The sequence below is a fragment of the Lutra lutra genome, chromosome 14 (genome assembly GCF_902655055.1).
Source record: "Lutra lutra chromosome 14, mLutLut1.2, whole genome shotgun sequence".
NCBI classification, from domain to species: Eukaryota; Metazoa; Chordata; class Mammalia; order Carnivora; family Mustelidae; genus Lutra; species Lutra lutra.
Window position 1 is genome coordinate 69,972,217 of NC_062291.1, and position 11,155 is coordinate 69,983,371.

Below are 11,155 nucleotides of genomic sequence, written 5' to 3' on the forward strand. Positions count from 1 at the left end.
CTCACTCCTAGGAATGTAAGCTCAAGCTATGTTTCCAACGAAATGAGAGTGCACATGCACAGAGATATCCATCCCAGCATCATTTATAATGGCAAAGTATTGGAATCACCAAGATGTCCAAGCATAGGAAATTGGTTGAATAAGCAATGATATGTACACACCATGGCATGCTATGCAGCTATAAAAAAAAAAAAAAGATGAAAATAAGGTCGATACGAACTGATATGGAGTGATTTACAGGAGATATGTTGTTTGCTTGTCTTCATAGAAGGAAGACAATGAAACTGGTTTAAGTGGGGAGGTGGTGGGAGGCATCACGATGGGATGACACTTTTCTGTTTTGTATAGTTTTGACTTTTGGAAGCATATTTTGCATATTCATAATGTAAAGTAAGTCAGAAGGGGAAACTTAAAAAAAAAAAAAGAACACTGGAAGCAAACAAACATATAAAATTGAATTTGACTGTCCTGAGGGAATTGTATTTCTTCAGTCTTGGGTGCAAGGTAGAGGAGAACCGCTTACAATTTCTGAACTCTTTTAAAAAAAGTTTAGGTGAGAGGTGCCTGGGTGGCTCAGTCGGCTAAGCGTCTGTCTTTGGCTCAGGTCATGATCCCAGAGTCCTGGGATGGAGTCCCACATTGGGCTCCTTACTCAGTAGGGAGCCTGCTTCTCCCTCTCCCTCTGCAGAAACCCCTGCTTGTGATCTCTCTCTCTCAAATAAATAAATAAAATCTTTAAAAATTTTTAGATGAAATTCAGATGACACAAAATTACCCATTTTATTTTTTAATGAGCCATTTTAAAGTGATTATTTCATAATGTTGAGCAACGACCACTTCTACCTAGTTCCAAAACATTTTTTCGTCACCCCCCACAACAAACCTCACACCCCAAAAGTGCTTGCTCCCTCTTTCACCTTCTGACAGCCCCGGCAAGTACAAATCTGCTTTCTGCCATCCTGGATTTGCCAATTTGGAATCTTGTGTGTAAATGCAATCCTACAATACATGACTTTTGTGTCTGGCCTCTTTCACATAGCATACTGTAATCTCTGAACTCTCTTTAGTAGCTTGATTTTTTTCTTCTTTTTTTGTAGTGGCATAGCTGAAGAAGCAGTGCTGAAACTATTTTATACACATTATAAAATTGAGCAAATACATAGCAGTGTTAAGGCTGGTTTCGGATCACAGGCTTTATCTTTCCTTTTACGGCCACTGTTGCCAAACTGGAGTGTTCGAAGTGTCTGCTCTGCTGCATTCTGTCGGTCCCACGCAGGCACAGCTCACAAGTGAGCCGGGGGTTTACTGCTGCCAGGACCCCTGCTCCCTTCTCTTGGGGCTCCCCTGACGCCATCACTTGTAGCAAACAAACCCTTTCTGTGTTTTCTGGTTAGAAAGATGGATTTCTTCTGGAATTTGTGATAACATTTCCAGGGACCGTTGATAGCCGACCACATCTTACATTGTGTGTGTGTGCATGGGCGTGTGTGCACGTGCATGCGTGTGTGTGTGTGTGTGTGTGTTATGTTTCAGGCACCGTGTCTCCATGGTTTCTTTGAGTAAATGTGAAGGGTGAATTCACCTTACCTATCCAGATGAATGAATGTTAGTTTAAGAGTTATTAACGTCGGTGACCATTATCTCCTTTACCCCCAGGCGCAGCGGCTCCAGCTCCCCTATCACACCTGAGAATGAACAGCCATCCCCTGACGTAACTGACTCGAGGTTTGCTTTTCCTTACGCTTCTGGACAAAACAGGCAAGATAATCGCCTGGACGTGACGGGAAAGGGCACTTATTTATGGGGACTGCCCTGGAGAGCTGCAGGAGGTGACGACAAGGTTCCTGTGTGGGCATCGCCCTCCCCGGTCCCACGGTTGTGGAAACACAAACACGTCCACGGGGCGGGGAGGGCTGCCGCGAGGGGCCCGAGAGGAGCCCAGCCTGTTCCTGCACCCGGGAGGAATCGCCCATCCTGGCACAGGGCCCTCTTCTTGGGCTGGGGCTGGAGGGATACGGGTGAGATGGGCCGGTGTCTAGAGAAAGAGCAGGAGGCAGGCACAGCGGGACAGCCCCGCAGCAGGCAGCTGGCGATGAGACGCACGAAGGGGGAGATCAGGCCCCACCGAACAACAACGAACAACGACTCTCATCCTGGCCTTTCTCTGCGCTTACACTCGCCCTCAGTTACAGTGTGACCCCGAAGGGCTCCGGCCCGGGTTACAAGAAAGTGCAGGAATTAAACAATGGCTCAGAGGGAGCAACAGGATTTTTTCCTAGTGACTGCCCTCCCACCGCCCCTGTGTGGACAAGGCAGGGACTTGACAGATGTCCCTGGTTCGGGGCAGCATTCTGTCCCAGCTGTGCACGTGGCGGGGGCAGCAGTGGGGACACGGCGTTCCCCACCTGCTCCTGGTGTTCAGATGGATGACAATGTGTGTTGAGTACCGTCTGCGTGCGTGGGTGTCTGCACTCCTGTTCCTGAGGGTTATGTCACAGCCTATGAGCCCAGGCTAATGAGGCATGGGTTTTTTGTTTTGTTTTGTTTTTTGTTTTTTTTTTTTCCCTTAGTCAAGCCTTCAAGAAGAAAGAAAGAAAGTAAGCTATTAATAATACCTCCTACCCGGTTCCCTCGCTCCCCTCAGACAAAGGCAAGGTACATTTTGGTGTTGCCTGACCCTTCAGTTACAAATGGAATTCCAGGACAAACAGATTATGGAGTTTAAGCAGCTTTCCTTTACTGGCAAATTGCCTAGCTGATAGTTATAAATAGAACATCTCTCATTACTTATATGTTTTATTTCTTTTTCTTTTTTTTAGGAAAAAAATCTATAGAGAGATAATAAAAGACAGAGATAGATAGATAGACTATGAGAGAATCCTATACTCAAGTCCCCGAACTAGTTAAGATACCTCAACTAATTCCTGGCTTTGGAATGAAGTGCTAGCCATGGTAGGCACCTTCTTCTGGGCCTCTTCCCTCTTGGAAACCTTAATGGAAAGTGGTATCCACCCATTCACTAATTCTTTCATGCAGTCATCACCCAAGCATTTAACCGTTATCTATGCCAGTGCGTGTTACATTTGGTATTTATTGGTTTACTCAGGAACTTGTTAACAATGCAAGTTCTACCACAGTCCTGGTGAATCTCCAAGGGGTAGGTTCCAGAAATTTGATTTCCAGAAAGCCTGTTTTATGTAAGTTCTAGGCATACAAAGATGAACAGAACAGTCCTTCCCCCTTACTATACTACCGTATAAACGAACAGGTGAGCAGGTGCAATAACAAAGGTCACCCGAGCCATGAAGGGAGTACGTATGGGCGCCCAGGAGAGTGGGGTTGTGACTTCTGTCAAGGGGAAGTCACAATTCTGTGGTTGTGTAAGCGGTGTTTTGGTGTTGGCTCTCCATCAAGTGCTCAGTCTTGTGGGGAGGATGCTCGATGCTTCCTCTCGTGTGGCAGTGTCAGATGTGGAGTGAAGGGACGCGTCTGGCCCCACACTGTCCTGCTCTAGCAGCCACACGATGGACTAGAAGGAAGAGGACATAGGGATCATCTGACAGCTCGTCCACACTCGTATTTCTGATGATTCTCTTGCAGGTTTCCTTTTGTCAGTGTGGTAAAGGACAGCACCCGAAAGGCAGTTGGAAAGCTCAGTGGGCTTAAAATCGGGACAGATCTGACCCTGCTACTTATTAGATGAACTTTCTACTTCGCCAGTTTTCCTCTCTGAGTCTTGTTTTTCCCGTCTGTAAAGATAGGTAGTATCTACATTATAGGGTTGTTTTGGGGGATCATATACAATACATGTAATACATAAACTTATCAGCATCATGCCTGGTATGGGGTTAGTGCTAACAAATAGTATTTATTTTTATTAATACTAACAGTAGTGGTGGACCCCCACCTGGATGCCCAGAGGTGACTTCTTGAGCCACAAAAGTCAACCTCTGTATTGCAGTGGCTCTTACCTGTTCTGCCTCAGATCCCTGAGGCCTGGGATAGCCCCCTGGCTGTCCCACTGGCCACCAGGGCAGTGATTCCTAATCTGGAGCACCTTCTCTGTAGTTCAGGTTGACTGGCTGAAAGTCCTCAGGGTGTTTGGTTGCTCCCTCCCTGCCCCCACCCAGAGGGTTGCTCCTCTCTCCTACCCCCCCCACCACCACCTGTCTCCCTTAGGCCACTGAGTCCTGAGCGTGCTTGTTAGCGCCTGCCAAGCAACCTTTTCAAATACATGTGCTGCCTCCCACCACAGACCTGACAAATCACGACGGTGCCGGGGGAGCACTGATAAGTGCGTTTGACCTTCCGGGGCAATGCTGACATGCAAGCCTGGTTAGGAAGTATTGTCTTTGTGGATGTCTCTCTGCTTAGTGCTGTCTCATTCAGCTAGCACAGCACTATATCTTCTAGCAAAAAATAATGGTACCCACTTAGCTTTTTAAGCTCAGTTAGACTGACCCTGTTTGTCAAAGAAAGGAGGCCAAGCCCCTGGTGATAAGGGGCACGTACAAGAGGAAGGAGGGAGAACTCTGCAGGTGAAGGGCTCTGGACACAGCCCGGTACTACCCAAAGCTAGGAAATGTTGTCTACTGGTCTCACAGACCTTAGTGCCTTGATAGACCTCTCTTCTTATTTTAGTAAAAGACTCCAAACCCAGGAATTAAGGAACTGACTGGCTGTTTGGGAAGCATTCAGAAAATGTGGCAAGAGGTATCATACACAGGCTAGCAGCAGAGAACCAAGAAAGGAAAGTACTTCGGCCTGCGTTTTCACTTTCTGTCTTGCTTCTGAAATGAGACGGGAGGACAGCAGCATGTTCGCAGGGATAGGGAGATGGGCAGCGGAGGCTGTCCAGGACTCCCTCCTCAAGTTCTGTCAATAGCACCGTGAGCCCCAGACTGCCTTGGCCTTGGATTTTTGTGTCTCTCATCATTCATACTCGAAGTTCAGGGCTCCTGGGTGCTGTGCAAAAAAGAGTGTATCACCTGGCCAACTGAGCCTAGTGCCATGTTACTGCATCCTCCCAGAGAGCTGAGATTTGAGCAGGAGACTCAGAGCCGAGATTTGAGTAGAGGGTGGGAAGTGATGGGCTCAACAGAGGGAGGAAATTCTGTCTTCTCAGCTTTCTTTAGATCCTCCAGAAAAGGGCTTTTTGGCTCCTCAGAATTAAGACTAGTAGAGGAGTTCCCCCGACTGGATCAGAGATTGGGAGATGAAAGTCAAATGAGACTCTGCGAAGTGCTTTGAAAAGATACAGACTTCCTGACTATGTCCATCCAGAGATGCTGTTTCAGTCACTGTATCACTGGCGGGCTGTAGACATCATCTGGGGCCTAATGTGAGGCTCCGGGCCCTGCACTCCTCCCCAGTCCCCAGCCTGCTCCCTGCCATCGGGGGAGGTGATCTGCTGGGTCTTGAACTTCCAGCTTACCGGATTCCAGAAGGCATTCTGCTTTATCAGGTCCTTCAATTAGGTAACTTTTCTGTTAATCTCTCCCATTAACAGTGCCTATCCTCCTGCACTTACACTTAAACTGCTTGCTGACCTGGAAAGCGCAGATAACACAACTCTGGCTGGTCCGCTGGCAACTGCCGAGATCTATGGTACGGCAATCAGCAGGCTGAGAAAAACTAGCCCTTCACTTCGCTCCAGGCTATTCCGGTCAGAGAGAACACGGAAATGATTCTCTCCTCTTTGGGCCAGCACCCCCCTCCTTAACTAAAAAACGGTGTGCATGCATCTGAGATGGGGGCGGGGAAGGAGAGGAGACTAGCTCTCCTGCCTCCACCAACACAAAATGGTTGGTGGCCGGCTAAAACTGGGCAATCATTAGGGTACGCCGCAGGCATCTCGGATCTGTGGGAACGGCGAGCCGTGCCTTGGCCAGGATGGGATGCCAGTCTTGGGTCGTGATGCCTGCTGAGCCCTTCCCATTGTGACTTTCTCAGGCGAACTCCCACTCCCGACACACCAAGTATATACTTTAGGAAGATTTCTGCAACGTGACAAAATGCAATTTAAAATCTGGGTTCTCCTTTCCTGAGCTCGGACCCAAACTTGTCTTGAAAAAGGAGAAGGCGCTGTAGGCAAAGGACTGCAGAGGCGGAAGAAAGCGCCCGGCGTGGCGGCCGTGACGACGAGCTGCCAGCAGGTGTCAGTGCGCCCTCGCTCAGTCGCGGCGCGTGGCCGCCGCCTCCAGGACCCCTCCTCACCGCCGTGTAAGGGGGCGCGGTCCAGACACCTCCCGCCGCCGGTGTCCGGCAGACTGCTCTGCGGCTCAGGCCGCACGTGGCCTCCTCTCCCCAGAGCGGAGCTCTGGACTCAGACGGGTCCCGCTCTCCGGGGGTCCGTCCCATTCCGCCCCAAGGGTTCGATCCGAACCCGAGCCTTCCTTTCTCATCAGGACCCCACTCGCCTCACCGCCAGGAGCCCTTGCGGGCGAGAGCGGCATGGCCCAGGACCAGGCCGCTTCGGGTGCTGCTGGTACCGGTGGGTGCTGTTCCCGATTCGGGCCAGGGTCCCCCACTCTCTTTCCTCCGACCCAGCTCGATGGGGGCACTCCCCGGTACCAGCTGCCCTCGGCTGGGCCGGCCCGGAGCTGCTCGGCCAGTTCCCAGCAGGGGCCGCTTCCACTCCCCGGGCTCTTTAAACCCCTCGCTCCAGGTACCCGCCTCTCCAAAGAGGCAGTCCCGCCAGGGGAGCAGCGCTCCCCAAGTTCCCACGCGGGGCGAGGGCGCTAGACCCGCGGAGGGGAGGCGCAAGGGGCGGGGGAGGGTCGGTTTCCCACGTGGGGCTGACGCCGGCTGCTCGGCAACGCCGGCTTGATCCTGGGGCTATAAAACCAGTCCACCGTGAGCGCGGCGGAGCAGCAGCGGCTCGGGCTTCGGTGCAGACGCCCAGGAGCCGGCGCGCCGCCTCCCGGCCACCCCCAGCACCTTCTCCCCCTAGCCCCGCGTTCCTGCCCCAACTCAAGCTGCCCTCGGACCCCGGCCGGTCCGGCGGCACTCAGCGCCCGCAGCTCGCCGGGCCAACGCCCAGGAGACCGTGTGCCTTGGCCGCGGCTCTCGGAGGGCCGATCGGCCACCTGCCCCGGCCCACCTGAGGACGGGGGCGTCTTCATGCGGGCCGCACACAGCTCACCCCGCCGTCGTCGCCGCCCCCGAGCTCCGCGCGCCGAGCCCCAGCCCCAGCTGGGCACGCAACTTTGGAAGTCCGGCGGTGCTCGGAGAGAGGCGGCAGAGTCCGCACCCTGGCCCCAGCCCGGGCCCGGCCGGCACCGCCGCGTCTGGGGGCAGCGAGAGAGTCGGTAATCGCTTCGGGGATGTGAGAAGACAGACATAGGACCCCAGGCCCGCATCGGCGCCCCTCGGCTGCCTCCCGGGGTGGGGGCGGGCCCCGCACACGGTAAGACCTCTTGCTTTCGCTCAGGCTCGAGAGTCAAGATAGAGCTAGATTTTAAATTTTCTGTCATCCCTCCAAGTGATCAGGCCACCGATGATTTCTGTTCTCCCTTCTTGAGGAATAAATCTCCCTTTCCCCATCGGCTCGACCTACTCTCTCCCGCCGCTTAGAAATAAAACTTGTGCGGAGCTGGGAAGGAGAAGTCGCCCCCCACGAGCGCCAGCAGCGCGGGCCCGGCGCCGTTCGCGGGAGCCGGGTCCATGGGCTGCTAGCCGCCCCCCAGCTCGGGCCCGCGTCCCCGCGGCCCCCTCCCCATGTGAGGCGCCGCAGGGCGAGCGGGGCGCGGGAGGAAGAGGAGGACCCACGGGCGCCCGGCCGGAAGGCAGCTGGCAGCAGGCCCAGGCAAGCGGGCACCCGCGTTCATGTTCCGCCAGGAGCAGCCGCTGGCCGAGGGCAGCTTCGCGCCCATGGGCTCCTTGCAGCCGGACGCGGGCAACGCGAGCTGGAACGGGACCGAGGCGCCAGGGGGCGGCGCCCGGGCCACCCCTTACTCCCTGCAGGTGACGCTGACTCTCGTGTGCCTGGCCGGCCTGCTCATGCTGCTCACGGTGTTCGGCAACGTGCTTGTCATCATCGCGGTGTTCACAAGCCGCGCGCTGAAGGCGCCCCAGAACCTCTTCCTGGTGTCTCTGGCCTCGGCCGACATCCTGGTGGCCACGCTCGTTATCCCTTTCTCGCTGGCCAACGAGGTCATGGGCTACTGGTATTTCGGCAAGGCGTGGTGTGAGATCTACCTGGCGCTCGACGTGCTCTTCTGCACCTCGTCCATCGTGCACCTGTGCGCCATCAGCTTGGATCGCTACTGGTCCATCACGCAGGCCATCGAGTACAACCTGAAGCGCACGCCGCGCCGCATCAAGGCCATCATCATCACCGTGTGGGTCATCTCGGCCGTCATCTCCTTCCCGCCGCTCATCTCCATCGAGAAGAAGGGCGGCGGCGGCGGCCCGAAGCCGACCGAGCCGCTCTGCGAGATCAACGACCAGAAGTGGTACGTAATCTCGTCGTGCATCGGCTCCTTCTTCGCGCCCTGCCTCATCATGATCCTGGTCTACGTGCGCATCTACCAGATCGCCAAGCGCCGCACCCGCGTGCCGCCCAGCCGCCGGGGCCCGGACGCCGCCGCCGCGCCGCCGGGGGGCGCCGAGCGCAGGCCCAACGGCCTGGGCCCGGAGCGCGGCGTGGGCCCCGTGGGCGCCGAGGCCGAGCCGCTGCCCGCCCAGCTCAACGGCGCCCCCGGGGAGCCCGCCCCGGCCCGGCCGCGCGACGCGGACGCGCTGGACCTGGAGGAGAGCTCGTCGTCCGAGCACGCCGAGCGGCCCCCGGGGCCCCGCAGGTCCGAGCGCGGTCCCCGGGCCAAGGGCAAGGCCCGGGCGAGCCAGGTGAAGCCCGGGGACAGCCTGCCGCGGCGCGGGCCGGGGGCGACGGGGCTCGGGGCGTCGGCGGCGGGGCCAGGGGAGGAGCGTGGCGGGGGCGCCAAGGCGTCGCGCTGGCGCGGGCGGCAGAACCGCGAGAAACGCTTCACGTTCGTGCTGGCCGTGGTCATCGGCGTGTTCGTGGTGTGCTGGTTCCCCTTCTTCTTCACTTATACGCTCACGGCCGTGGGCTGCTCCGTGCCGCGCACGCTTTTCAAGTTCTTCTTCTGGTTCGGCTACTGCAACAGCTCGTTGAACCCGGTCATCTACACCATCTTCAACCACGATTTCCGCCGGGCCTTCAAGAAGATCCTCTGCCGGGGGGACAGGAAACGGATCGTGTGAGCGCCGGGTCCACGACCTGCTAACAGACTGGCGCCTGCTGTAGTCGGCGGGGATCGAGGGGCGCATCTATGCAGTCCCAGTACACTGAAACCCGGGTCCTGCCTACTAGGTGTTTTCCTGACCCGGCCTTGCCCTGCGGCCTCCTGTGGGCCTCTGCTCTTCCCTACTCCCCTCCCCCCAGGGAAAAGAACTGGCTGGGAGGGCCACAGGCCCCCCAGTTGTTGTTAGGGTCCCTTGTGACTTGGAGCGATCCTCCTGGGTTTCTGGGCGTCCCCTAATCAGTATGGTTTCCTAAAGGTATTTTCACCTCCCTTGAGTCCAGCTGTCAGTGCAGATCAGAGCAAAAAAGCACTGAACGGACCCCAGAGGGTATGGTTCACGAAGGATTAAGGGATGGGGGTTACCCAGCCCTAGCTAATTGCTCTCTCTTTTTCCCCAACTCTGTTTTTAAAAAATGCTCAGGGCAGCCCTGCCCATCCTCCCATCCCCCCACTGTAAATAAACATATTTTTGATAGTACACGCTAAGGTCCCCAGTGTCTGGGCTTGTGATGCTGTTGGAGATGCCTTTGAGGCAGACACACGGTCTTCGGTTCAGGCCCGGCCCCTTTGCAATGCAAGTCCCTTTCTGGTGACTGCCCCTTGGGGCTGGACCTGCTTTGAGATTCCCTGAGGGGGAAAAGTTTTCTGTCCATTTTTTTCCCCTGTGCCTAACAGCATAATTAATTGCCTTTTCCTATGTAAATATTACGAGGGACCAAGACAGAAGTAAATGAACCTTTTTGCCTTGCAGCAGCCCTGTGTATAAAGCCATTATCCTCTGATGCACCCTTCGCCCCAGTAACTCACTTTAAAAGTATCTCTTTCCTGGGTCCCTCCCTCCCTCTTTCCCACCTTCCCTCTCTCCAGGGCCACTGCTTGAGGAATATGTATGTTTCCATCTTGTATGTTTATGCACCTACCCCTCCTTCTCTGAAAGTGCTGACTGCAAGAAATCTTTTAGCTGCTGTTTTTAGATGGAGGAGTGGAAATTATGTGGAAGAAGCAAACCTGATACAATTTGCCCAAGGTAAACAGTTCAAAAAGACAAATGAGCCTGCCAAACTGTGCAGTTCCTGCTCCGGGAGCTCTTAGGTATCAAAGTGCTGTCCTTTCCCCCTGCTTTTCTGGTTGAGATCATGTCATTCACGAACTCCCAAAATCAAGGGAGGAGGGCGGACACCTCGTGTTTACATCGAAGTTTCTACATGTTTTAGAGACTCTTTAAGGCCTGCGCTCTTATTTCACTAAAGACAAACTAATGGCAGCACACGTTGCTAATGACAGTGGATTTTTTTTTAAATAAAAAGTTTACAGATCAAATGTGAAATAAATATGAATTAAATGTTTCTGTCTGTTATCTGAGTTTCCAAAGCTTTACGACCCTGGGAACATCCGATTATATATATATATATATTTTTTTTTCCTTCAACTAAAATTTTTAAGTTAAACAGTAGAGTACATTATAAAACACTCAACTTTGAAAGTGTGAGCAATGGCAAGGCTACCGTTTACCAAGTGTTTGTTTTTTTAAGATTCGTTTTAGGGCATGAGAGCGCGCATGCGTGCAATGGGGGGGAGGGGCGAAAGGAGAGGGAGAGAAGCTGAAATCCCAGGGAGCCCAACCAGAGGCGGAAAGGTTTCTGAGCCCAACTCAGGGCTCCAAGCGGAACCGGAGGAGGGGCTCCACGAAGGGCTCCCCACCCAAGTGGGAGCTCACGACCCTGCTATTGTGACCCTGGCAGACAAGAGTCTGAAGCTTAACTGACCAAGCCACTCAGGCGCCCTTTACCAGGGGTCTCTGTGCGCTGGATGCTATCGTGAGCCCATTGTAGGCTCAGCTTCATTTAATCTTGCCCTCAAGCCCTATGAGGTAGGTACTATTATTATCT

The 11,155-nt window shown here is 54.4% G+C and overlaps 1 protein-coding gene across 2 annotated transcripts; it reads left to right on the forward strand.

Moving 5' to 3' along the window:
* Positions 1 to 7,288: 7,288 nt before the first annotated feature.
* On the forward strand, positions 7,289 to 10,600 carry ADRA2A (adrenoceptor alpha 2A). Of its 2 annotated transcripts, XM_047703303.1 has the most exons (2): positions 7,289 to 7,408; positions 7,840 to 10,600. In XM_047703303.1, the coding sequence occupies exon 2, from the start codon at positions 7,873 to 7,875 to the stop codon at positions 9,223 to 9,225; it is 1,353 nt and encodes a 450-aa protein (XP_047559259.1). In that variant the 5' UTR covers positions 7,289 to 7,408; positions 7,840 to 7,872; the 3' UTR covers positions 9,226 to 10,600. The 2 variants fall into 2 exon arrangements, with proteins under 2 accessions (XP_047559259.1, XP_047559258.1); XM_047703302.1 differs by lacking the exon at positions 7,289 to 7,408 and having other exon boundaries at positions 7,551 to 10,600.
* Positions 10,601 to 11,155: the final 555 nt, after the last annotated feature.

Excerpts from the sequence above, each read along its gene's own strand:
- ADRA2A (XM_047703302.1), top strand. The coding sequence starts at position 7,828 with ATGTTCCGCCAGGAGCAGCCGCTGGCCGAGGGCAGCTTCGCGCCCATG.